The following is a 27,764-nucleotide window of genomic DNA, read 5'->3' as shown; positions in this document are numbered from 1 at the left end:
TGGTTAGTGTTGTTTCTAATTAAATTCTGTCCTTCATTGGAGCATTGTTGATTCAGAATCCTGATTAGCATTTTTATACAGAGTAACATGGTTATTTGATTTCTTGTGCTCTTTTCTCTTCTCTTTAGAAAAGAGAGCCTAGAAAATAAAAAGAACAACAAACCAGAAGTCAACCAGATAGCCAACAGTGACAACAAGGTATGTGTTCTAAGATACTTCCCCCCTTTTTGCTTCAAAATGATCCTGTTGATCTCCATACATGTACCATTTACACTGTGGAAGTGTCTGTGTATCATTCTTGTAATATTTTGGTGTGAAGAATATGGCACACCATATAGACCCTGGCTTCCCAGGGGGATTCTGGTTGAATTTAGGCAGTTAGCTGTGTTCACTGATATTTCACCAGAAAACCAATATGATAAAGATTTGACTAGTTTGACCACTTATGTTTTCTTTACTGGAATTGTGCAATCAGACCTGACCCGTGGTCAGGATCACATTAGCATCTTCTGAGCGGGTATGAAAATCAGAGATTTTTAATAGATGTCTATTTCCAGAGGTAATCCCAGGATCAGGTGGCCTCAGGGCTACACTGTCAAACTTAATCCCACTTATGACAGCCCTGGTTGTTTTGTTCTTTCTTTGTTCATCGAGTTGATAAATGCTTACCGAGTGGCTATCATGTGTCAGACACTGGGGATTCTGGAATGAAGAAGACAGGTCCCTGCCTTCATGGGGCTCACAGTCTGGCAGGAAGTCAGGAGTATAAGATGTGTTATCACATGATATGAGTGAATGTGCTGGCACAGGGCAAGGACAGAGCCCTGAATGGTGCTAGCTAACCATGACTGGGTCAGGGCTCAGCCTTCTCCTCACCTGCCGTCAGGCCTTCTGTCTGAAGCAGAATCACTATCTGGGGACATCTGCCTGTCCCTGCACACTCAAATACAGATGCACCTTTGGGGAGGAATCCATGCCCTATGCTGGACCATCAGGGTGACTTTTCCTCTCTGAAGTGCATTTAAGTCAGTCTCCCCTCCTCCCAAGACATCTTTGTCATCCTAGGTTACAATTGATGACTATAGAGAAGAGGATGAAGACAAGGACCCCTACCCGCCTTGCGATGTGCCAGGTATGGTGGCGGAGGCCGAGACGCTGGCTTTGCTGTGTGTCTTTGCTACTGCTCTGTGACCACCTGCCGAGTCTGTGGCCAGCCAGCCCAGCAGCGTGCACATGAGCTGCTGAGGCCACCAAGACCGTGGGACCAGTTAGCTCCCCTTTTTCCCATGGTCACAGCAGCATGTGTCACCCAAATTCCAGGTGATGGGGAGGGAAAGTGCAGGTGGGTCAGGGCAGTCCCAGCTTCTGCTGGGAGACTGGTCCAGGAGGCGCCCCCCCCCAACCCGTGTTAGCGCTCACCTGATGCTTTTATATTTGACTGGCACATTTATTGGCTGATATGGGTGGGACTGTGGAGTTGGGAGCCTAGAAGCTGATTGAGACTGAAAGTCCCACACAGTTTCTCAGGCTAGTCTGAGCGAGGAGGTTACGGGGGGAAACGGCCAGGTGTTGGGAGGTTGGCAGTGAGAATCTCAGCACTGCCACCTTTCATCTGTGGTCAGATCTTACCCTGGTGGGAATCTCATCATTCCCACAAACTAAACACGCTCACCGGACGGGGACACTTCTCAGCACCCCCCGACACACACTCAGTCCATATTCTGAAGGAGCAGGAGGGTTTTGATTCATGTAAGCAGGTAGATGTTGTTAAAGTTTAAGCCAAATTTGCATGTGAAATTAAGAATAATTCACACCCATATGTAGTCTTTATTTCATGCCTATAAAAAAAGTATTTCATTTAAAGTAGGGGAAGAGGAAGAGGAAGAGGAGGAGGATGAACCTGAGGTTCCTGCCGGACCCCGTCCTCGAAGGATCTCGGAGTTGAACATGAAGGAAAAAATTGCCCCCATCCCTGAAGGGAGCGCTTTCTTCATTCTTAGCAAGACCAACCCGTAAATACTCCCCTTCTAGTCTCTCACGGCTGCCTCTTGCCAGTGACCGTACAGGTTGCTTGAGAGTGGCTCGGGTGGGGGTGAGGGGAAGTGGTTCACAGCCCTTTCTGAACCTGAGTGTCCCTGGCGCCCTCACCCAAGTCCCCTCCAACCCCTCTCTCCTCCACTGTTGCTCTTGCCCTCAGCTCATCTCTTCCTAGCTGCCTCCTTCCCACAGGGGTGTGGCCAGGTCCTGGGAGGAGCTTCATTCTAGATTCTCCTCCCTGCCTTCACCCCTGCATGGGGACAGCAGTGGGGAAAGCCTTGTCCACCCCAGCATATTCCAGTTGGAGCCCACTGTTCTGGTGTTCCATGCTTTGGCCAGCCATGGAAATTTTTCCTAATGAGTGGATCTTCTGTTAGGATGCCTTGTGGGATGAGAATTTTTGTGACCAAGGTCTGCATAGCATCCTCATCCTCATAGATCCCCCACTTCATTGATCAGTTTTCCCAATTGAGTTTTATCTTCATAAAGTCATATTGCACAGTGATATTTTATAGGTTGTAAGTATTCAGTTCAGCTCTATGATAGTCTACTTAAAATAGCATTTCTCATGTTAAAATGATAAGGTGCTCACAAGGAACAGGGTAATGACTCACCAGTACTATAAGAGGAAGATGTTTATTTACTAGCTAGTTTCTAGGTTTTAAATCATCTGGGACTGAGTGGAATGCCAGGGAAAATAAATGGCTCCTGGAAAGGTTTCTAGAACTGCAGAAGTAGTTCTTGGCTGTCAGAGAACAACTGTATAATTCATTGGCCCTAGGGAGACACAGGGGGGAAGCAAGGCCTTCTGGCATCCTCAGAGATATGAAGATGTGATGGTACCTTTTACAGTTCACCATTGTTTGGGTGTCCTTTAAAAAAAAAGGTTATTAAACTGATACTGCTGACACCTACAGCCCCTTGTGTGTGTGTGTGTGTGTGTTTGTGTGTGTGTATACACACACACACATATATATGTATGTGTGTGTGTGTGTGTATATATATATATATATATATGTATATATATATATATATATATATACATATATATATATATATATATATGTTGAGGGAATGGATTTATTTTCACCCAAAGCTGCAAAGCACTCCTGCCCTCACAGTTGAGCTCTTCCCCAGACTCAACTGCTAACCACCTTCAGGTCCTCTGGGGGGTACGCCCAGCATTAAATAGGCCCAAAAGGGAGGACTTGAAGTGAGGGGTTGCCTTACATAAGGTTGACTCCAGTTTGAAAGTGGAAAAAATCTTTTCCAAGGAAAACCTATCTTTCTATAATCCTCTTATAGAATACAGAAATACAGATAGGTATATATACATATACACATGTATATACTTTAGAATTTAAACATATACATACATATTTTATATATACATATATACACACATATACTTTACAATTTGAACATATACATGTTTTATGTATACACATATGTATATACATATATGTACCTATACATATATGTACATGTACATACATAAATACATACATGTGTATATGTATATTTTAAAATTCTAAAGTCAAACATTGAGGGTATGGATAACCAGTTGCTAACAGGCGCAGGGCACATTGAGGACAGCAGCGAGGTTCTGATGGCCCAGAGAGCCATCGTTTGAGCCCAGGTGTCAGGCATGAGCCGCCCTCCTTTGCTTCACGAGACCACAGGACTTGGTGAGAACTCTTATGCTGGGCCATGAGATCCTTGCATGTTAGCAAATGATGCTGCAACCTTCACTTTCTGAGGACTGCTTGTGGGTCAACTCCAAAATTAAAAATAATAATAATAACATCTATTACAAAATCTGCAGACAGCCAGAGATGTCCTGAAGCCTCAGTTACTGCAGGCCACTATAAATAGTATGACCTTGCACCTGCAGGACAAGCCCGGGATTCATCTCATTCTGTGTGAACTGTTGAGGGCAGGCCTGGCCTCAGTTTCCTCTCTCAGTCAGGGAAGATAAACAGATGAGCTTCTTGTCATAGTGGAAAAACTTCGGTGATGTAGACCTGGATCGATTCTGCCCCGGTCCTTACTAGTGTCACTTTAGAATTCTCTTATTAAGCCTCAGTTTCCCCATCTTGAGGAAGACAACAAGCCCCACTTCCAAGGACTTGGCAGAGTGGTCTGTGTGGCACCCCCAGCACAGAGTTGACACACCACACACGGTCCACAGGTTGCTTTTGGTGGGCTTCGTGAGGCTGACAGACAGGTTGCTCAGGTGTGCCGGGCAGGGTGCGTGGGTGGCACAGCAGACAGCTGCCCTCTGCCTGGCCTCTTGCTGCAGTGGCCCCACGCTCTTAAGGACCCTGTGTGTTCCACCCTATCTGGGACTGTTTCCAAGCAGTGGCTTTTCCCTGCAGGATCCGCGTAGGCTGCCACAAGCTCATCAACCACCACATCTTCACCAACCTCATCCTCGTCTTCATCATGCTGAGCAGCGCTGCCCTGGCCGCAGAGGACCCCATCCGCAGCCACTCCTTCCGGAACACGGTGAGTCCCCAGGGTGGGGCTCGCTCTGGGATAGCCCTGGCCTCTCTCAGGCAGAGGCTGCTGTGGAGACCCTCAAGGTGACAGCTAGAGTAGGTCTTTCCTTCAGCTGGGGATGTTGTCTGTTTCCGGTTTGTAAGTGCCAGAGAGCTTGTGTTTTAGCTGGGTAAATCTGAATGAAATCATTAATTTAGACCTTCATCTTAAATACTCTGCAGGAACGGTCAGTGAATTCAGGGAGCCTGCTTCTCCTCCTCTTTGCTCCCTGCTGCCAATATTTAGGTCCTCCTTTCCCTCCCTGCTCAGGTTTACATTCACCCCTGTTTTGAGATTCATGCCTTGTGGAAGCACACGGCAGGGAGGAAGCAGAATTCAAACCAGGCACACCACATGCCCAGGCTCTCTCGTTCAGGGTTGGAGGCAAGATTCCCATGTCGTGTAGACTTAAATACACCAAGCTGCTAGGCTCCACGACTCAGGAGAAATACAAGTTAGGGAGATGATAGGATGTCTAGTTGAGGTGTTCAGTGGAGAAGAACATTAGGCCAGGTGCACTGGCTCACACCTGTGATTCCAGTGCTTTGGGAGATAGAGGGGGAGGATCACTGAAGGACAGGAGTTCAAGACTAGCCTGGGCAACGTAGTGAGACCTAATCTGTACAAAAAATAAAAAAAAATTGGCTGAGTGTGGTGTCACACACCTGCAGTCCCAGCTACTCAGGAGGCTGAGGGAGGAGGATCGCTTGGGCCCAGGAGGTCGAAGCTGCAGCAAGCCCTGTTTGCACCACTGCTCTCCAGCCTCAGTGATACGGTGAGACCTTGTCTCAAAGAAAAAAAATATATATATATATATAATGAATGTTAAAGAGTTTCTTCTCTGGGAAGATTTATTATAAAATATGTGACTATGTTATATATTTCACAAGTGTCTCCAAAGAAAGTGCTGACCTTGGCCCCAGAGAGCCAATATTAACTTTGAGTAACTTTATGAAGCAGAGTGCACCAGGCAGAGCCACTTGGACCTTTAAGCATGTTAACTTGGCTGTTTACAATATTACTTTCCATTGGTAGGATTAGGAATATACAAAGAGTTATTAATTGGCTGGGTGTGGTGGCTTATACCTATAATCCCAGCATTTTGGGAGGCCAAGACAGTAGAATCGCTTGAGCCCAGGAGTTCAAGACTAGTCTAGGCAACATAGTGAGACCCCATCTATATAAAAATTTAAAAACTAGCCACACGTAATGGCACATGCCTGTCCCAGCTACTTGGGAGGCTGAGGTGGGAGGATTGCCTGAGCACAGGAGGCTGAGCCTGAAGTCAGCTGTGTTCACACCACTGTATTCCAGCCTGGGTGACAGAGCAAGACCCTGTCTCTAAAAACAAACAAACAAAAAGAACTCTAGATTTTGGTGTGGCAGAGGTGGCTATCCAGTTAGCCCTCTGTATCCATGGGTTTGGCATCCATGTATTCAACCAACCACAGATAGAAAATGTTTGGGGGTGGCCAGGCGTGGTGGCTCACCTGTAATCCCAGCACTTTGGGAGGCCGAAGTGGGTGGATCGCTTGAGGTCAGGAGTTTGAGACCAGCCTGGCCAACATGGTGGAACCCCATCTCTACTAAAAATACCGAAAATTAGCCAGGTGTGGTGGTGCACGCCTGTAGTCCCAACTACTCGGGAGGCTGAGGTATGAGCAGTGAGCTGAGATCGCACCACTGCACTCCAGCCTGGGCAACAGAGTAAGTGAGACTCTGTCTCAAAAAGAAAAAGAAAAAATATTTTGGGGAAAAACATGTACTGAATTTGTGCAGATTTTTTTCTTGTGATTTCCTAAACAATTTACGTGGTATTTACATGACCTTGGGTATCTTGGGAAATCTAGAGATGATCTAAAGTCTACAGGAGGATGTGCATAGATTATATGCAAACACTACACCATTTTATATCAGAGACTTGAGATTTTGGGGTCTGAGAGAGTCCTGGAATCAATCCCTTGTGGATACTGACTGTACTAAGAAAACAAGTCAAGGGACCGGGAGCAGTGGCTGACGCCTGTAATCCCAGTACTTTGGGAGGCCAAGACAGGCAGATCACTTGAGGTCAGGAGTTCAAGACCCACCTGGCCAACATGGCAAAACCCCATCTCTACTAAAAATACAAAAATTAGCTGGGTGTGGTGGTGTGCACCTGTAATCCCAGCTATGCAGGAGGCTGAGGCAGGAGAATCGCTTGAACCCAGGAGGCGGAGGTTGCAGTGAGCTGAGATCATGCCATTGCATTCCAGCCTCTGCGACAAGAGCAAAAGTCTGTCTCAAAAAAACATACAAACAAAAATACCAGCAAGTTGAGGGTTTTCTGTTAGTTAGTTTTGTAACTTAGAGATGGTGCCCGCCAACTGTGTCTGTGTTGTAAGGAAACTTGCACCTAAATTGGCTCTTGCCTCAGCAGCCCTACCTTAGCTGTGCAGCTTACTTGGCACTGAGGACCATTCAAAGTCAAGACAGCTAGAGGCAGCAGCCTGTTGACTCTCAGGCCTAGATATTACCGTGCAGTTTCAGGTTATTACCAAGAAACCCGACCAGCAGAGGGAGGCTGGCGAGTGTGCAAGCATCAGGTGTCCCTGGCTTGCTGGTGGACACCTTTTTCTGAGCACCAGATTGTTAGAGATTTTAGGGTTAAGACACACCTGCAGATCTGTGCCTCCAGGACTCTGTTGGGACAACCAAGCCTCATGCTGTTGCTTCCCATTTCTGGAGGCTGGCAAGCCCTACCTACCAGATTTATGAAACACGCACTCCGATGTGAAAAGAAAAAGTGCTTTCCCCATGGTGCGTGTTAGTGTCAATATAAAGAGGAAGGCACTGGGCCTGTCTTGATTTGTCCTCACAGATTAGGGTTTTTGTTAGAGAGGGTTTAGTTGCTCTAGATGCCCCAATAGAAGAAAGACCTCCGTGTCATTTCATTCCATCATAAAAAAAGGACACAAGGGCAGTGTTTGGAAAAAAACAGCATTAGGTGACAAACTAGGCCAGGAGCTAGTCTAGGATACGCATTGACAAGGGATTAATTTACATGGGGGTTTCATGTCTTATTTTTAATTATAATTGCTTCTCCATAAGTTTATTTCCCTGCTGCCTTACCCAAAAATGTTACCGCTCTGCTTAAATAGATGTACATATGTGTATGAGTATTGCTTTTTAGATTCTGCAGTGTTTTGTATGTTTTTTAACCTTAGCCGAATTCTTAGTTTAAAAAAGAGAGCAAGAGAATGCAAGCAGAGTGAGGGAAAAAAACAGCTTAAATCTCAACTTCAGCCCTGGCGCCAGGTTGCCTTGTAGACTTGTAGGCTGCAGTGTCTTTCTGGGCTACTAGATGCTTTCCATGTTAATATTCCGACTGTGACCTAGGAAGGAGTAAGGAAAAGGTGGCTGAGGCCTGGCAGTGCACGGGAAGATACCTTCCATAGCCTGGCCAAGAAACTCCGTTACACAGGAGTGGTCCCACAGAATTCATAAGTCTGAAACGAGAAACAGTTTGGAAAATGAATACCCTCTGAAGAGAGAGACTGGGCTTGAAACAGAGGTCCTCGCGTTATTGTGACACGGTCCCCAGGTGACTCCTCTACCTACAACAGCTTACCCCCGTGACTCTCCACTGGCATACGCCAGGCCTACTCCTTGCTCTGCCGTGCCTGTGACTGGCTGCGTGGCCTATGCTCATGTCAACTCCCTGCTCCCAGCAGCCACATCTGTTAAAGGATTAGGCCTGGGTGGTCTCCACAGTCCCTTCTAGCTCTGCTCTCTTCAGTTCTTTCAAAACCATAGATCATAGTTGTCATGAAGATCGGTGGCCAAGACCAACTCGCCTTTGCAGATAAGGGTGCTATGGTCAGAAGCTCCCTGTGAGCAGCTTTCTTGGTGGTCAGACTTCTTGCTGCTGGCCCACTTGCCTCCACGGCTCCGAGGAGAAGCAGGGACCCCAGAAAGGGCTAGCAGGACTCTGTCGATGGGATAATAGATGGTATTGTCACCAGTGAGGATAGAGTTGCCTGGACTGAAAATTCGAAGACCAAGTCAGTCTGTTATTTGAGTGGGCTCAGCAAGGTTTAAAAAAAAACCTGAGTTTAGAGAGAGCAGTGTTAGATGCAGAACAATGGGCAGGAGGAAGGCAGTCTTGTAAAACCATCCCTTGCAGACTTAGCCAGCCCAACACATGAGCAGGGAAGGGTGCTGACACCCTGATTACACAGGCTGGAATGCGAGGGTTCATGTGGAAGCTACTGGCTCCGACGGATGCCACTGCCATCTTCATTTATGCTTCTCCACCAATCTGATGCTCAGACGGAAGGCAACATGCTTCATTCAGCCAGAAACGCGGTTAAAATTCCAAAATGTGTATAAGCCTCTAATTTATCTGGTGCCACAAGTCATTTGTAGATGTAGTGTTCTCTGATGAGAAAAGCTTGTTAACAAAGCACTCTTAGAAATGAGCCTCTCTGCCTGTCCAAGACACAAGACTGGGGAGCAAGTCAGGGTGAGTGGTTAAAGGAGGTCAGGATTCTCAAATGCTCTTTGGGAATGATGTAATTGACCAAAGTGGGCATTCACCCGTGGCTCTGCACTTACCTTCAGAATGGCAGGGTTTTCCTGGGAGGATGGGTCTCTGACTGGTTGGGGGGTTTCTGCCTGTAAGCATGCAGATGTCAGAGTTTGTCTGAATGCCTTTTCTCACTCCCACATGTTGTGCCTTGCAGATACTGGGTTACTTTGACTATGCCTTCACAGCCATCTTTACTGTTGAGATCCTGTTGAAGGTAATGGATTTTCCTTGATCTTCACATACTCCACAGCAGCTGGAGCAATAATAGTTGCACTTCTTTGTTTGCCTTCCAGATGCTAGGTTACGCAGACTATGTCTTCACTGGTACTTTTGCATTTGAGATCATTTTAAAGGTAACAGGTTACCCGGCAGTGTGTTTAAGGGCTGCTCCTGCGTGTGACACACAGGAAAGAAGCGTGGAGTGCTTTTGATTTTTTATGGTTTTTTTTTTTTTGTCTTTTGTGGTTGAGCTAAGTTTTTTTTTGTTTGTTTTTTAAACCGAAGATTTTTTTTTTCCTGTGACCATTCCAACTTGTCGTTGCTCTTTCTTTTTAACCTTTGAATGCATGTAGGAGCCACTCTGGCTTCATGATAGTGGTTGAGAGTTATATTTTGCTCATTTAAAAAAATACCCTCTGGAATTTGTCAACTGATAACACATATATCACTATGTGTGAACTTTTTTCCACCCTTTCTGGCATCAAAGTCAGAGGAAAAGCATTTATCCTACGAAGAGGACGTCTCTCTTTTTGTTTCTCTGACTGCATTGTGCTTTTGGGGACCTAAAATAGTAACACACTATTTTCTTGCAATAGGATTTGCAAGATGACTTGGGTCTATTTGTGTTAAGATATTTTCTGTCTGTTTTAATGGATGGGCTTACATTTACACAAAAGGAGCGCCCTTTGGCCGGGGTTACCTAAATGTACTGCCCATGCATGAGCTAATAGCTGCCATTGCTGCATGTGGTTTGTGTACTGACTGTGAAGTCTGCCCCATGGGGAGCCCATTCTTTATGTGCTTAGAGTGCTGGAGACCACAGCAGAGCTCCAAGAACCTATCCAAAACTGGCCAAGAACCACAGGGCGTGGGTCATTGTGGTTCTGGGAGAACGTGGCCCATCAGAACTGTCAGGGCAACCATCTCCTAGCAGGGAGACAAGCTGGGAAATGCAGACTTTTAACCATGGTTTTCTTTAAGCCATTGGGGAATTTGTGTGTGTGCAACTCAGGCAAAATGTATTTTGCATCGGACTATTGTGGAACTTGGGCTCTTTACAAAATCTTATATAAAATGAAACCTCAATTAATGTGGTCAGGGAATGAGGTGGTTGGTTTTTTGAGGTTGGTTTTTTTTATTTTTTTATTTTTTGCTTCCTGAAACAGCATAAAGCCAACCAACAACTGTTTACACCTTTCTTAAAAATCTAAAAATTTGAGTTCATTTTCCTGCCTTTAAGCCGATGAATTTGGTTGACAGTTCTCCTAAGTCAGAGGTGTGCAGTGGGACAGTGACCAGCTCTTGTTGATGAGGACTCTGTGGGAGGGCCTGTGGATGCAGAATGCACAGTGGTGGGGGTCGGAGGGTACCACCAGAACACTCACCGGCTTTGCTTCTGCCTCAGCTTCTTGGTTTTAGAATTTGACTTCTTTTCAAAGTGAATGGGAAGCTGTTCTACCTAGTCTGTTAGCCTGGTTAACTGAGGTTTTATTTTACTCTCCACATTTTTAAGTTGTTAAATGAATATAGTTACCCTTGGGCTTTGGGGAAAATTAGACACAGGATTATTTAAAAGGAAAAAAATGACTGTTACTTTTTAATTTCTGTAGAATTGCTTCACTGACTTAAATCTTCTGAGTCGTTCTTCATTTTGAAGGTATTTTAGAGAATGGAAAATAAGCTAAAACAAGAAGGATTCAGAAAATGGAGACTCACCAAGAAGTGTCTAATATCTGAGACGATGGTTCCTGGTGGCCTTGGGGAGATTTGGAAGGCTGTTTGGTTATTTGCTTAAGCCCTATGAAATTGCCATTTTTGTAGGTCAAAAAGGGTTGAACACTGGCGATTTCATAAGGTTCAATGTAATATTTCCCACCTCTACCTCTCTTATACTGTACTTATCTGAGCCTTCTCCAACCTTTTTGTTTTAAAATAAATAGCCGTATATATTTTGCTATTTTTACTTTGGGGAACTAAACTCTTTCTCCATCACCAATAGAAATCTCACTGAAGCACCCATAATAGCTGCTGCAGGTACATGTGGCAGGTGAGCACAGATTCGTTGAGACTGGCTCAGGTGAGACGCCACCTGGCTTCCTAGCCATGCCTGGCACGTGTCATTAGACTTGGAGGAATTGCTTAGGATGGATGCATCATTAAAGACCATTAGGAACAATAAGGGGCCTATGTGGAAAAGGGATGTAGGTCCATAGAGCCTGGGAGCCCTGAATTCAAGCCCCCACTGGGAAGGCTTAATTGAAACAAGGTAGGCTCTACCAGGGCCTCAGAGGGGCCAGAGCCAGCGCTTTGTGGGGAAGTGGGCTCTCTGGACAGCACTTACCTTTTGACGACTGTGGTCATGTGGAGCCTCTCTTAGACAGGCTCTTTGGACATGCCAACAGTGTATTCATACTTGAAACCTGTGATCACTGTAATAAAGCCTAAATTGGTTTCTTCTTTTAAAATGTATCCAAAACAAGCTGCCTCTTTTTGATTTTTGTTTGAACAAATTATCCTGTGGCTCAACCCCATTGGTTTACATTTCTGACTTCTTAATGCACACTTCTTAATGAAGTTATACTTTCCTCAAGATTTTGCGAAGAGCCCAGGTTTCTTTTCCTCTGGAGACAAAAACCGGTAAATCATCCATGATTCTTCTTCTAGATGACAACTTTTGGAGCTTTCCTCCACAAAGGGGCCTTCTGCAGGAACTACTTCAACTTGCTGGATATGCTGGTGGTTGGGGTGTCTCTGGTGTCATTTGGGATTCAGTAAGTATTCTGGGGTGTGTGCCCAGAACTGCTGGGCTGAATGGTTTATCTAAGGGATTTTAACATAATTGATAAAGGCTGGGCATCCTTTTCATGATTATATTTAGTTATATAGGTTTATTTAATTTGCTCCCATTCCAGAAAGCATTGAGACAATTCATGTTTTCTTGTGTTTTTTTTTTTTTTCTTTTTGTGCCTGCTGCTAAGTTGAGCTTATTACTATCTGTGAAATTTGCTTTCAACTGAGGTGAAAGTTTTTCCAGCTTAGATATGGAGAACTTCCTTTGATTTTCAGGAGACAGAACCTGCTAGGACTTTTTCTTTGGCCTGTAAAATGTTTCAGCTAGGAGGGAGCCAAGGCTGAAAGTCAGGGGCCCAGGTCTTTTCCATGGCATTTAGCGATTTCTGGTGGGAACAGCCATTGCTGAGTACTGCCTACCATCCCCAGGGGTGTGGGGCAGAGGCTCCAGTAAAGCATCAGGTGTGGCCTTGCTTTCTTGTTGACTTGTGAGCACTTCTGTTCAGGTGCTGAGCATAGGATCTCCCCCGTATGAGCACACATGCACACACATGCCCTCTAAGCTAAAGAGAAGTGGAAAGGACCTACCCTCCTAGGAAGACCAAAGACCTCTGCTTGGAACAGCCCTTTGTGTTATCCTCCTCGCCTCCCACTGAGGGAACCCTGTGATCATAGCTTGGAAGGCTATTTGCATTAACATCTTTGCAGCTCCTATTAACTCCCAGGCTGTTCACGTCCTCTCCAGCTGCAGCCTTGCCCACTTCCTCCTGAGCATGTGTTCTGGCCACACTCAGCCATCTGGGGTGCAGCAGAAAGCTGCGTTCTCTTGTGTCGCATCCTTGTACATGCTGCTCCCTCACACTGGAGCCCCCCTCCCTATTGTCCTCGCTAACCCCCACTCCTTCTTTGGGACTCACCTGGCTATCACCACCCCCACCCCAGAGTCCTTCCCAGGCTCCCCCTGCCCCACCCCCACAGGTTGTGCTCCCCTGGCTGAGCACACCGCATTTACCCCCGTCATGTGCCACACTAGGTTGGGATTGCTCAACTCTCCACCAGACTCTGAGCTCCTTGAAGGCCAGAGAAGCCCTGGTGCCAAAGTGCCACAGCAGACCTCCAACCTTAAACAAAAACAAACAATATATGAAGCCTAAAAGCCAGCTACTACCTAGCGTTTACAGTGAGTGGAAAGAACAAAGAGAGTTCGTGAGTTGTATCTCTGCCAAAGTTAGCTGTGCACCTGTCAGCCTCTGTGAGTGCCACGGGCTGGGCTTGGGAGGCTCTGCCTAGTGTGGGCGGGGAGGAGAAGTTGCCTCTGAGTCATGAAGAGAGATCAGCTCAGCACCACATGGATCCCACGCTAACTGTGCAGGGATACTAAAGTGAAGATCCAGTGAAAGAGTGAATCTCAAAGCGTCCTGTCCATTTATAACATGTTCTGCCTGCCATCTTTCCGCTCCTTCCCTAGATCCAGTGCCATCTCCGTTGTGAAGATTCTGAGGGTCTTAAGGGTCCTGCGGCCCCTCAGGGCCATCAACAGAGCAAAAGGACTTAAGGTTTTGATTCCTCTCCTCCCAGCTGGGCTGGCTTGGGTTGGGGTTGGCTGTAATTACTGGCTCTTCTGGGCAGAGCTGAGCTGAGGCCTGATGGATTTTTAAAGTGGGTTATAAGGACCTTTCTAACCAATTCAGCCACCTGTGCCAAGTGCTAATGGCATTTTAAAAATTATGATTTATTGTCTTTATTTTTGGTAATTGAAGATATTTTTCTTTATAATTATTGTTCATTTATTACCTTTTAGTAGTTCTTTGTGTTTATTTTAGTCTTTTAGTTTTCATGTAGACTGTGTAAAAGGCTACTGGGTTTCTATTTTCCTGAGTCATTTATGGGGTGGGGACCCTTTGGGCCCATGTGCCAGGCAGCACTGCACCTGTAGCATTTCTTCTTTTTTTTTTTTTTCTTTGAAACAGTGTCTTGCTCTGTCGCCCAGGCTAGAGTGCAGTGGTGTCATCTCGACTCACTGCAACCTCTGCCTCCCGGGTTCAAGCAATTCCCCTGCCTCAGCCTCCTGAGTAGCTAGGATTACAGGTGCATGCCACCACGCCCAGCTAATTTTTGTATTTTTAGTAGAGATGGGGTTTCACCATGTTGGCCAGGCTGGTCTCAAACTCCTGACCTCAAGCGATCTGCCCACTTCTGCCTCCCAAAGTGCTGGGATTACAGGCGTGAGCCACTGCGCCTGGCCAACACAGAAACTCTTGGCTGATGTTAGCTTACCTCAAGGCCAAAATCACAAAGGAGAGTCACGCCCCTCTGCCCTCTCCGCAGCACGTGGTCCAGTGCGTCTTCGTGGCCATCCGGACCATCGGCAACATCATGATTGTCACCACCCTCCTCCAGTTCATGTTTGCCTGTATCGGGGTCCAGTTGTTCAAGGTAGAGAGACTGCCTCCAAGCATAAAACTCAGGTGGATTTCTTTAAGGAGAAGCCTGCATTTGCTTGACTGCCTGTCTGTTTTGTACCCAGGGGAAGTTCTATCGCTGTACGGATGAAGCCAAAAGTAACCCTGAAGAATGCAGGTGAGCGTCCTGAGAGTGGAGTAGGGAACTTAGAAGAGCAAATAGCAGACTTCAAGGATTCACACATGTTGGCACGTCAGAAGTTTTGGTCATGAAATAAAACAGGCCTGTGTGCTCAGCTTGTGGGTGGATAGATGGTGTTTGTTTTTCGTTGAGGTGAAATTCACGTAACATCAACCGTTTTCAGTATACAGTTCCTTAGCATATAGTATCCATGGCATTGTTGTGCAACCAACACCTCTCTCTAGTTCCAAACTTTTTGTCATCCCCAAAGAATGGATAGATGGCTTTTGTGGTGGAGAATCTATAAATGGCGGGAGTTGGGGGAACCCTGAAATAACAATGATGAAATGCCCCAAATAGCTTCCATGACAGCCATGTGGATGATTTCCCCAAATCAGAACTTGAAACTCAACTCCCTGGTGTTCGGGAACTGGCTCCTTCTCCTGATAGACTTTTTAGACTTCGTCTCTCCTGGCTCCTGTTGCCTACATCTTGGCCATATTTCCATAGACAAGAACTGGCAGAGGAGAGACAAGGTGGGAGATATTCATGCCTCCCATTCCAGGATGTCCAGTGACCACGAAGGCAGTCATGGAAGCCATTGCCTAAAGTTTGAGACTGTGCAGAGGCCTGTGTCTCCCCAGCCTTGAGAGACGTAACTGACTGGGCTCTGGCTGACTGTGCGTGCACATTGGTTTGGGGTTTATTTTAAGCAGAAGGTGCAGTCAGAGAGCACCAGTTACAATTTGGCTGTGTCTCTGCACCTCCAGAGGCACCGTTCACACACCGTTCATGGCGTCCCTGGAGGTGAGCAGCCTGTCATTGGCGTGAGGGCACCGTTTCTTTCCTCTTGAAGCCTCTGTGTCTTCATTTGTAAAATAAAGATACTGTGCTTTATCTCTTGGGTTCCTTCCAGAAATGAAGTACTGGGAGAAATAATTTGCCAGAAATAATGGAATTCTTTTGGAAAGAAAATTGGGAATGTCATTAGTAAGAAGAGAAAGGGACTCGATAAAAACTAAAATGCAGGAAGAGTATACGTGGGTTTGTTTCCTAGAGCTTACAGAGTTCTCTATGGCCGAGCTTTGATCCTTCAGAGCGCTCTTCAAGCCCATTGTGTATGAGATGCACTCACCGTGCTGTGGTTTTTATCGGCCAACGACGTATGTCCAGTGCCTGGCTGCTCTGGAGAATACATGTTGCACTGGTAGTTATTCAATGGTTATTTGAGCCGTGAAGTAGATTAAATGGAGGGCGAGGAGAGGAGAAACGGTGCCTGTGTTATGCTCAGCTGTGTGGCGGGCGGACTGAGTGTGACCTGCCTGGAGGTGGGATCGGGGCAGTGTGTCCAACTTTATGCTGCTTCCACCTGTCATGTGTGAAGCCAGACGACCCATACCTGTTCTCCTCTCCAGGGGACTTTTCATCCTCTACAAGGATGGGGATGTTGACAGTCCTGTGGTCCGTGAGCGGATCTGGCAAAACAGTGATTTCAACTTTGATAATGTCCTCTCTGCTATGATGGCGCTCTTCACGGTCTCCACGTTTGAGGGCTGGCCTGCGTAAGTACAGGGAGCACACAGTCTTCTGGAGAGGCACCTGTGTGCCCAGGGCTGAGCCCTCCCTCCTGGAGTCAGTCCCATTTCTGTTCTCCAGTGTCACGGGCTTGCCCTGTGACTTTTTAACCTTGGGCCACTTCTCAGTCACTTCTTGACCCACAGGGCCTCTTTCTATGTAGGTGGATGATTTGTGAAGCAGGGGTGGTAGAGGTGCCTGGCAGCATCTCTGGGTGGGAGCAGGGAGGCCTGAGATGCCTCAGTCCTGTGAACTCCATTGGATGTCAGGAAGGCTGCCATCTGCTGCTCCCAAAGAGGGTCCGAATGGTATCCCAAACCATTCATTCATTCATTCATTCATTCATTCATTCCTTGTACTTCGTACTAATGTATTCCTGGTTGCGGACAGTTGCTGTTGTGCCATCTCTTTTACTGAGCACCCGCTCACTCATTTACAGACCATGCTGTGCAGAGGCTTGTGTCTCCCCCCCCCGTTAGAGATGTCTAACTGGGCTCTGGCTGACTGCGTGCTTAGATACCAGCTCCGTGCAACATGGCGTGTTAGGCACTGTGGAGGAAACAGTGTCTAAACATGCTTCCTCACTTCAAGCCCAAATTGAATCAGTGTCAAGTGGTCAAACCAGGCAGGTGGTCTGGTGTGTCCTAGATGTGCAGAACAGGGTCCTGAAGAATGGCTAAGATGTTGATGGGTAAAGTAAGAAAAGCAGGTAAGGAGAAGTTAGAATTTGAAAAGGAGAATCCTCTGTGCTTTCGTGTTGCTCTTTGCCCCTGGAGCTCCCACTCCCAGCTCCTGCCATCAGTGTGCAAACACACCTGGAGTCCTGGATACCCGGTCCCCAGGCATAGATGAGCTGCAGGAGGTGGGCAGCCTGGGCCTCGCAGGCCAGCAGAGTTCTTGGGGTGTGTGTAAGAGTCAGATATTTTCAGGAGCTCCTGTGGGATAAAGAGACAGTCAGGTGGGGCTTGTTCATTAGGGATTTAATCCCGGGAGAACAGAGGCATGGAGTAAGGCCCTTCACTGCGTGTGGGCACTGGCTATAGTGTCAGGCTTTGAACACTGTACTTGAGCAAATCATGGTGGCAGCTGAGGAGAAAGGAGCAAACTGGGGACTCAGGGCTTGGAGGAACTGGCTCAACTCCTGGCTCTGCCCTCAAGGAGTGTGACTGTGGCACTTTGATACCTCCCCGAATATTCCTATGATGGGGATGACAGTAATGTCTGCCTTCCCAGATGGATGGGAGGATTAAGGGAGAGGCTGTGAAAGTGTCTTGCGCAGCCTACGCATGGGCTGGGTGCCCCAGAAGTGTTGAATCTGCATCAGAATGGGGATCAATGGACCTCGAGGGTGTTACAGTAATCCCCCTCTTCCTGTTAAAAGTTCCACTAGGCATAGCTTTAATTTTAGTGCATATCTCTGTTTGGGGAAGCACCCTTAGTTCTTTGGAACTACTCTGGTTGGTCACTTATTGTCTTGCCAGTGTGTATAGTTTTCACTTCCTCCAGTGTCTTACATGTGATATTCTTCCTCTCTGAATATAAAGGAGTGTCTTAGGATATTTGTGAAATCTTTTGATTTTCAGGTCCTCAGAACGGTCCCTCAATGATGATATCCTAGGTGCCCCCTCCTCTTAGTGTTGGCCGTTTGGGCCTGAGGCTGATGGGAAAGACCTGGTTGTGTCTAGCGGCCTTGGGGTGGGTTCCCAGCGAGTGCTCAAGAGAGGAGTTCTGGAGAGGGAGGACCTGGGAAGGCAGCGGGCTGGGCCGTGTGGGCTGGGGGGGCTTGGCAGGTCCTCACTTGGTTTTTCTCTCTCTAGGTTGCTGTATAAAGCCATCGACTCGAATGGAGAGAACATCGGCCCAATCTACAACCACCGCGTGGAGATCTCCATCTTCTTCATCATCTACATCATCATTGTGGCTTTCTTCATGATGAACATCTTTGTGGGCTTTGTCATCGTTACATTTCAGGAGCAAGGAGAAAAAGAGTATAAGAACTGTGAGCTGGACAAAAATCAGGTTAAAGTCACACACTGTTTGGGCTTCTGTCCCTTGATCAGGAGCGGAGTGCCTTCTTTTTTGACTGATTTTTCCCATACCCAGAGAAGGGCGCCCACATACTGTCTGTCCCTGGGGCTAGTGCCCTGTTCTAAGCACACCCTCAGCCCATTTGAGTCATCACTGCTGAGCGTTAGGTTTTCAGATACATATGAGACTTTATAATTATGAAATCCATCCCCAGACCTGGTGGTATGAAATCAGAGAGTGCTTACGCCACCTGCCATGGTCATGACCCACTAGTGATGGCTCAGAATCTTAGGTGGGATGCTGTGGCCACTCACGCAGACATTCACAGTCCCTACTGGGAGATGGTCTTTAAAGCTGCTTAGGGCAGAGTTTCTTACCCTTGGTGCTATTAGCATTTCAGGCTGGATGATTCTTGGTTGTGTTTCCTGGGCCTTTTAGGCTGTTTAGCAGCATCCCTGGCTTCTAGCTGTTGGATGCCAGTGGTTCCTCTTCCCCTGGTAGCAGTAACCAAAATGTCTCCAGACATTGCCAAATGTCCTTTGGGGGGCAAAGCCGCCCTTGTTGAGAACTGCTGACCTAGGGGGGAATACCCTACACCACCCCAGGGAAGTTAGCAACTTTGAATTTGGGACTAAGATTGTACTGGCATCATTCTTGATCTGGCACTGTGTTTTAGCCAATATGGTAGAAGTAGGAGCCTTTTGCTCAGGTGACATGGTGAGGAGAGGGAGCCCTGTGCTCTGGGCTGTCTTCCTGCACCTGCACTGTGACCCTAGGTGCCCCCTGATCCCTGCTGGGGCTTGATCCCTCATCTCTAAATCGAGGGCATTAAGGAGCTGCTCTTTAGAGATTCCTTGCAGCCCTGAAAGAGTCTACAAGATCGAGATTCTGTTCTGGGAGTTTCCCCGGGTCCTCTATCAGTAGCATCTCTGTTTTGATGATGACATCGCAAGCAAGAATGATCTGGTAGCCTAGGCTTCCTCAGGGGAAGTGGCCCTGGCACGGCAAGCCAGCCATAGCTGGCTGTACCCACTGGGAAATGCGAGGACATGCCGGTTTGCTTCGCAGGAAGATTTTCCTTTGAGTTGTCAGGGTGTCCCTGTAGACTCCACCAGTGATTGTCAGGGAGAGGTCTGGCCCAGCAATTTGCTCACCCAAGGAAGAGGAGTGTCAGAGCAAGGCCAGGCCAGCCAGGCAGAGCCAGTGCTGAAAGTGTGTCAGCCTCTGAGGTCCAGCACAGGCTCGAATTGGGGGTCCCTGGAGTCAGCATGTGAGGTCAGAGCAGCGCCGGGTCCCAGACACTGGGAGCCTGTCCGAAGCCTGCATGCAGAGTCAAAGTAGGAGCGTGGGGGTAGGTCTAGGGTCTCAATGCTGAGCAGACGGCTCTCGGGGCTAGAGGTTCCCTCTGGGCCTGCTGCAGAGGGCGGACCAGCCCCACTGCCCAGAGTTAAGTGAGAAAGTGCTCCAGCTGGGTCCCAACCTGTGTTCAATCCAATTGTCACTACAGTGCTCCAGCTGGGCCCTAACCTGCGTCCAATCAATCCAGCTGTCACTACAGTGCTCCAGCTGGGCCCCAACCTGCGTTCAATCCAGCTGTCACTACTAACCACATCCTAGGGATTCTGAAATGAACACGACAAGCTCCCCAGCCCAGAAGCTCCCCGATGGACATGTAGATAGCTCCCCATAAGATGTTTATTGTTAACACACTCTGGCTCCTGAAGGGTGTCTCATGTGGGTCCATCTGGGAGCAGCCAGGAGGCTACTAGTCTCAGGGAATGAGCCAGCCCCTCTATTTCTTGTGAGATTCTGTGGTTACTTGGCCTCCTTTCCTGGAGGACAGCACAGGCAGGGGAACTATAGGTGTGATCCACCTATAGATCCCCTGTATGTGTGATAAAGAGGAAAGGCAGTGATAAGGCCTGGACCCAGTCCTCACTGCTGCTTGTGTATACACTGCAGGGCCTCAGGAAAGACAGCTAAAAGCTCTGAGCCTCAGTTCTTAGTAAGCAAAATGGAAGCCACATGGGTAGGTACCCAGCTTACCCGGAGCTTGCTGGGAGGGTCAGCGAAGGTAATGGAGGCAGGGCCCTCGGTGACTCAAGAGTGGCGCCAGCGGCAGGAAGGGGGTCACTCGTAATCATTTTCACCGTCGTCCATGGCCCCTTCCTGGGAGCTGTAGGGTGAGCTCTTTCAGAGCAGATGACCACAGGGTCCTCCTTCCCTGCAAGTGCTCAGAACTCCGTTTCTGCCCTTTTCTGCTGTTGCAGCGTCAGTGTGTTGAATACGCCTTGAAAGCACGTCCCTTGCGGAGATACATCCCCAAAAACCCCTACCAGTACAAGTTCTGGTACGTGGTGAACTCTTCGCCTTTCGAATACATGATGTTTGTCCTCATCATGCTCAACACACTCTGCTTGGCCATGCAGGTAAAAATGGAGACAGCCGTGGGGATCAGGTCCGGGCATTCCGCACAGCCCCGTGCCCCAAATGCTGAGGGTGGAATGCTGCCCCTCACAGGAGGGGTTTTTCTGATGAGTCTGGGCTATAGGTTGGCCAGAGTTCCGTTCTGGCTGACAGTTGTCACGGTAGGAGTTTAAGATGGTTCTTTGGTTGAAGAAATTATCCGTACAGCGTGATGGTAGGTAACATTTCTGTGGAGCCTGGCATTGGTGCTCAATTCTGTAAACATTTACCATGGGCCTCCTGTGGCCAGCTAGTGGTTGAAAACTACAGCTCTGGAGATACACAGCGATTTCAATCCTGATTTTACTCTGAATTTTCTGTGACTTGGGGAAAGTTGTTTAAATTCCCCGAGGCTTGATTTCTTTATCAGTAAAATGGGGAAATCTGTCGCACCTACCTTAGAGATAAAGTTTATGCTATAGATAATTCCCCTCAGACACTTTGTTTTTTATTTTTTGCCTTTTGTTTTTGAGGCAGTCTCACTCTGTAGCCCAGGCTGGAGTGCAGTAGCGCTATCTCGGCTCACTGCAACCTCCATCTCCTGAGTTCAAGTGATTCTCATGCCTCAGCATTCTGAGTAGCTGCGATTACAGGCATATGCCACCATGCCCAGCTATTTTGTATTTTTAGTAGAGACGGGGTTTCACCATGTTGGCCAGGCTGGTCCCAAACTCGTGACCTCAGGCAATCCATCGCCTCAGCCTCCCAAAGTGCTGGGATTACGGGCGTGAGCCACCGCACCCGGCCCCTTTGTACACTTTGATCTGGGCCTGTCATAGAGTAACACCCAATGTTGGAAAACAAAACATAAGTCACACTCCTGTCCTCAGGTGGCTCTCAGCATGGCAGCAGGGAATTTTCCAGTTGATGAAGTGTTGAGTTTGACCTGAGTTACAGCTACTTCTTATTCCAATGGGGGCAAGAAATGCAATTCAGTTTAATTGGCCAAGTCAGATTATAGTGTGGTATTAACAGTGAATGTTTTCAAAAGTTACATTGCCTAGTAGATACTCCATGAGGACAGGAAGCAAAGACCAAGGTCTAGAGCCAGCTTTTGCCCTGACTTTAAGAACTCCAGCACATCAAACCAGCTCTCAGTGCTGTCTGGACAGTAGGTCTAAAGATAGGGATAAATTTTCTGTCATTTTTCTTAACCTAAGAGTTCTTTTTGAATGAAAAGGACTGTGTGCTGACGTAGGAAAAAGTGTAAAATCAAGAAAACACTGCCTTTTATTCAACATAAACTTACATGGCATAAAATTTATCCCTAACCAAATTCTACCTTTATTCATAGACATTTTGGTGGTATCTGCATTGTGCTCTGGTCAAGGCCCTCAACATAAAGCCCTGCCAGAAGAAAGGGTGAATTCCCTTTATCCTGGGCAGAGGAAATGGATATGTTGTCCCCCTTCATCAATCATCCTCATCTTGTCACAGACCCCCCTGCACTTTGTGGGAGTTCACCACGTGACCTTGCAATGCCGGTGGAATTGCTGAGCGAGGGTGCTGGGCTGTGGAGGATGCCTGCAGGGGCACAGAGGGCTGGGAGCCTCCGTGTGCAAGCATGTGAGATTGTGGCCGAGGCTCTGAGAACGGTCCCTCTGTCTTCATCCATAGCACTACGAGCAGTCCAAGATGTTCAATGATGCCATGGACATTCTGAACATGGTCTTCACCGGGGTGTTCACCGTCGAGATGGTTTTGAAAGTCATCGCATTTAAGCCTAAGGTGAGTTGCAGAACCCACTTTTCAAAGGTTGTTGCTGAGTCACCCTAGAAAAGTACCCGCTTCCTGTTAGTCTTGTGTTACTGAATTATGCTAAATTGTTCTGGCCGCTAACTGGGTTACCACCTGAGAACATTAAAATCTGATTAGAGCATGTGTGTACATATGGGAAAGTGAATCTGCAAGAACAAAACCTCGTGAAAACAATTCTGAGAAACAGAAGAAGGGAGATTAGAATTGGGAATTTGTAAACTGGAGATTATTTTGAAAGCCAGTTTTCTGTTTCTAGAATAGTATGTATCATGCTGTGTCAGGGAAACCTGCCTCATTACTTGAGCACTAGAGAAAATGTTTGAACGTAACCCATCAGAAAGAATTTGGCCCTGATTATACTTTCAGATATCTAGTCTAAAGACTTTGTTTTGTTTGTTCTTGGTCTGCAGCAGCATCCTTTTTACCCTTTAAGGGAAGTGCTGATACCAGCTGCAGACCTCTCACAGCCACCACCATCTTTTGTTTGCTTAATTTAGAAAAATTTCACTTGACTTTAACACAAAATGAGACATGAAATGTGTTCAACTGTGCTCGACGACTCAGCGTATTGTACCCCTTTGGGAGGGAGTGAATTTAGTTTCCCACTTGTCAGTGGCTGCCAGATAAGGGGCAGTGTAGTTCAGTGTCAAATTGCATAGTTGGGGAACTGGACTGGATTCAAATCTCTACTCTGGCACTTACAGCTGAAACAAGTTCCTTACTTCTCTGTGCCTCGACTTCCTCACCCATAAAATGAGGATGCTAATAGTGCTGTTTCATGGGGTTGTCATGAGGAGTAAAGAGTTCCCATATACGCACTGCTTAACAGAGTGCCTGGCGTGTAGCGCCACGCTGCAGACTGTCGGCCACTGCTGCTCCTACCCGCACCACCACCCTCATCATCATCAAGCAAGGATGTTCCCTCATTCTAAAAGCCTAGACAGAGGAGCCACACCAAGCTGAAATGTGGGATATTTGGCCCTCAGTTTCTTTCTCAGTACAGCCAAAAACTCTCAGAGTTAGAGAGGACAGAGTTCAGTGACCCTGTTAGTTATCTCTGTGTAAGGTATCTGACGACACTGATTTAATTAAGTTAGACATGGATTATGAAATGGATGGTTTCACATACTCCATAGTTCCATGAAATTCTAATTCCAAACTGTTCCTTTCTTTAATTTGAATTAATCTCTATGCAATCTTTATCAGATCTTTGTGGACCAAAAAGAAAGGACATTTGTAAGTGATTAATTGGGGTGATTGCAGTGGGGTCAAATTTGGCACCTAATGCATGGCCAGATGTTATCATCTACTGTGACTTGTCCATATCTACATACATAAACATTTCCTCCTTTTCCAAATTCATCTTAATTTCCTTTGAGATTTTGGTTTGCTTCCCTCTCACCTTTACTTCTTTGAACAATATTTGTCTGGACTGATGGAAAAGGTTGCAAAGTAAGAACATCGAAGGTACTTGAGAAATGCAACATGGAACCTCTCTGTGGAACATTTCCCAGATACCTGGGCCATGTCTTCCCTTGCCAGGTGATTAAGTTCTGAAGTTTTTGAAAGCTTGCTCCAGGCTGAAGAGAAAGCACACTCACCCATGGTGTGTGTGTGTGTGTGTGTCAGTCAGTGTGTGTGCGCACACGTGCATGTGTGTTCATGTGTGTGCTTGCTCCCTTCAGCAGGCCAGTGCATTGACAGCCCAGTAGTGCACTGCCCAGTAGGCTGACAGTTGCCCAGATCTCCAAACCTGGGAGGAGAGTTCAGTGGCGTGTGAACAACTAGGCGATACCAAAGGGAAGTGAGTAGCTAAGCTATAATCAGTACTGACAGATCAGAGTTTTTAAATGGTTGATTTCTGCTGGAAATTGTACTGCTTGTAGTTTCACTCAGCAAGATATCTTCATAGCATTAGACAACCTCACATTACAATTGGGAGAACTTTTAAGACAGCAGCGGCAGCATCTCCACACTTGAAGAGCACTGTCGCCGTGTTCCCCCCGGCCAGGGGAGGTTGAGTTTATATCGTGTGCCTGGATGAGTGGGAGAGTATTGGTTCACCAAGAAGCAATGCCCTCCTTAAAATTTTTCCCGTCCTTTTTTTCTTGCTCTTCTCTTTGGTGTTCACAAGCCCAGCCCAGGCAAGTGGTCTTTCACAAAGAAGCCAGGGAGGCCTCGTCCCTCCTGGTCGGTGGGGTAGTCGGGCTGAAGAACAAGGTTGTCAAGGCTGCAGAAGGAGGAATATTCTGAGGAGATGACCACATGGGACCTCAGCCTCATCTCAGGAGAGCCTTTGTCTCATGGGAGGAGCTTTGTAACAGGGCCCCTCATGGCAGGGTTCTCCACTGAGTGAGGTACACCTTCTAGGAGGACTCATTAGTATCTCTGTTAGGGGACACAGGGTGGCAGGGTTTCAGTTGCTTCATAAAATAAGTAAAGAAAGTGAGGTAAGACAAAATTCTTACTGGTAGGCGAGAAGGCATTTCGAGAAGGAAGGGTTAAAGCAAGTTGAGAAATCTGACCTTAAGGACTTATTTTATATAAGGGAGCTTGATGGAGAAACTGGGCTTCCTGAGAGAGCATATTTAGAGGGAAATGGCCCAAGGTCATGGGAGATGAGATAACCCAGCCTCTGCTAGCCCAGAGGGAGGTGGGAGGTGGACAGAGGGAGGAAACCCCGAGCTGGGAGCCTCCATGATGGAAGAGGCCATCTCACCACAGGGGAAGAGGCATTTTGGAGCACTGGTCAGGCAAGAGTGGAAGGTGGTTAGGAGCCGAAGCGCAAAAACATGCGGGAAAAGCAAGCAGGTGATTTAGCCGATTGTGGGTTCCCAAAGGGAGAGTCCACTAGCTGGGCATTGACCTGGTGCAGCCTAGGTCCTGCTTTCAACTTGGAGTCAACTAGGCGTCTGTAGGGTTTTCAAAAGCAGGCCCTAGTTTAGGTGAGACACAAGCCCCATTCTCCAAGCCTTTCCCTCCAGCTGCTAGAATTCCCCAACAAGTTCTCTTGCTCCAAGGAGGAAGATTGACTAAGAAGGGCCTTTTTCAAAGTGCTGGCTGCAGTAGGTATGAGTGTACTTCTGTGGAGTAAGAAGAGCCTGGTCTGTCTGGGATTCCCTCTTTCTGGGATGTTACCCATCTGGCGTTTCGTCCAGGCTGCATTCTAGGCCATGTTGTTTGCTGCGGTTACTGGCCTTCTCCAGTGAGCCATACTTTGTTCCCATCTTAGTCCTTTAAGTGTTTTGATCTTGATTCTACCCTGAAATATATACTAATTTGTACTCCTAGCTACTTGGGCTGGAAAAAGTAAGGAGAAATTAGGTTTGGGGAAAGAAGAAAGTGTTTTGGTGCTGTCCTCATGCTGATGTGCAGAGCTGATGCAGAATGGGCACTGAGTCCTCATCTGCCTTTGAGGGCTCTGTTCGCTGCTCCAGAGTCCCTTGCAAGAGTAGAGCTTCTTCATGATCTTCCTAGAGTACCTTTTCACCTGCCGGAGAGAAAATTTGACACTTTTTTTCAGTTCTTCACGACCCCATCTATTCTAAGAGATTTACTTTTAATGGCAAATAATACTTGAAACCAAATATTACTGTCCTTAGAACTTTACATTGGGCTTCTTGTTGGGCTCCATCCTGTCCTTTTGACATTGAGGTTTCCCAGAGCCCTCTCCTGGTCCCCTTCTTGCCTGGTAAGATGCATACATGCCAGAGTGTCAGTGGCCACCTCTGTGGCATGCAGACCTGCACTGCCCTTCTCTCTCCTGAGCTACTATGCCTCCCTGCCTTCAAAATGATCTCCCTGCCTCTGGCCGCAGCCCTTCTACGTACTCCCTTTGTAAGCCCAAAGCTGACCAGACCACTCTTGCAGTGATATTTTGGCACTGGCCACCTATTGCTTGAGAAAGCATATACAATTTTCTTAGTCGGATATTCAAAGTCCTCCATGAAGCACTGGCCCCTGTATATTTCTCCCTCATTTCCTGCCATTCCCTCCCGCTATTTCTTCATCCCCACCCCATCCCCGAGTGTTGGCATGCTAGACCTTTCCCTGCCCATGCGCCTCTGTCTAGATGCCCTGCTTCCTCTTTGTTATCCTTGAAGGCCTGTGGGAAATGTTATCTTCTCTGAGACAGCATCCTCACCCCAGCCAGAGCCAGGCCTCTCCTCTGCTCGTGCATCTGTTGGGGGCCTACTATGCACCATCGTTACCAACACTACTCCATGTCTGCCTCTCTGTTTGTTGGTGAGCAGCTGCTTGAGGTCTCAGGCTGAGTCTTCTGCTTCTGGCTCTGTGGTACCTCACATGATGCCTGCTTCCTGGCGGTAGCTCAGTAAGATTGGTGGAATGAAGAAAGGAATAGAGGGATGATCCTGGAACTGCAGCCTCTGGGCATGAGACGATACCTGCTTTTCTATCGCAGGGTATCTGGGTAGAGCAGAGTGGAGCACATCTTCCCTTAATCCCCCGCTTACCTTTGGAAAGGCTTTTGCTAGTTAGAAAGCTGTCAGGCATAGTTTCTACCAAAAGTTGGCACTTTGGGTTATCACTTGGGTCAAATGCTACCCAAATAATCCCTGCCAGCATGGGTAAGAGATTTGGCTGCCATGGTCAATGACAAAAGGCACATTATTTATATAGGCTTCTTCTGATCTGCAGATGGGAGTGAATCCAGGCAACAAAAGGAATCTGAACTTGGGCCACTTTTCTTGTTTCCCATTTGCAACCATTCCACAAACATTGCCCCCTTACCATGTGCAACGCCTGTGCCATATCCTGGCAAGAGGGCCAGGAATAAGAAGAGATGTGCCTTCCGGGAGCCCACTGTCCAGCAGGAGACAAACACTGATGGATGATGAGAATAGGGTTCTTAGACATAGTGGTGCTTCCTGACCCTGAGGCCCACGTTAGTCTGGTTTATGATTTTAAATTTCCAGAGCCAGAAATGTTTCTGTGCAATACATACTGCGTGTGGCTGACTTGTTTGGTCTTTTCAGACAGGTAGAGCTGGACACAAAAGTAATATAGATTTGACTGCTGGTTCCACTTGAGAGGTTCTGGCCTCAGAATTCAGTTGTAGGAGAACACATCATCATAGGCCAAGAGGAGAGAGCAGGGAGAGGGGCCCTCTGTTAGGAGCCGTGTCATTTCTTGTATCTTATCTTCTGGTTACAAAGGCAATATGGTGCCTTTGGTGGGA

The 27,764-nt window shown here is 47.3% G+C and overlaps 1 protein-coding gene across 10 annotated transcripts in view; it reads left to right on the top strand.

Moving 5' to 3' along the window:
* CACNA1D (calcium voltage-gated channel subunit alpha1 D) overlaps positions 1-27,764 on the top strand; it is a 322,420-nt gene that overhangs the window by 239,874 nt on the left and 54,782 nt on the right. For all 10 annotated transcript variants that reach the window (XM_030811596.1, XM_030811599.1, XM_030811606.1 and 7 more), the window contains 13 exons: positions 129-198; positions 1,066-1,132; positions 1,865-2,012; positions 4,416-4,545; positions 9,300-9,359; positions 12,029-12,135; positions 13,623-13,710; positions 14,483-14,590; positions 14,682-14,734; positions 16,153-16,299; positions 18,130-18,331; positions 20,611-20,769; positions 22,424-22,534. In XM_030811596.1, coding sequence (XP_030667456.1) covers positions 129-198; positions 1,066-1,132; positions 1,865-2,012; positions 4,416-4,545; positions 9,300-9,359; positions 12,029-12,135; positions 13,623-13,710; positions 14,483-14,590; positions 14,682-14,734; positions 16,153-16,299; positions 18,130-18,331; positions 20,611-20,769; positions 22,424-22,534 — 1,450 coding nt within the window. The remainder of the gene's footprint in view (positions 1-128; positions 199-1,065; positions 1,133-1,864; positions 2,013-4,415; positions 4,546-9,299; positions 9,360-12,028; positions 12,136-13,622; positions 13,711-14,482; positions 14,591-14,681; positions 14,735-16,152; positions 16,300-18,129; positions 18,332-20,610; positions 20,770-22,423; positions 22,535-27,764) is intronic.

This window comes from Nomascus leucogenys, chromosome 4 (assembly GCF_006542625.1).
Source record: "Nomascus leucogenys isolate Asia chromosome 4, Asia_NLE_v1, whole genome shotgun sequence".
NCBI classification, from domain to species: Eukaryota; Metazoa; Chordata; class Mammalia; order Primates; family Hylobatidae; genus Nomascus; species Nomascus leucogenys.
This window is presented reverse-complemented; position numbering and strand designations above follow the sequence as displayed.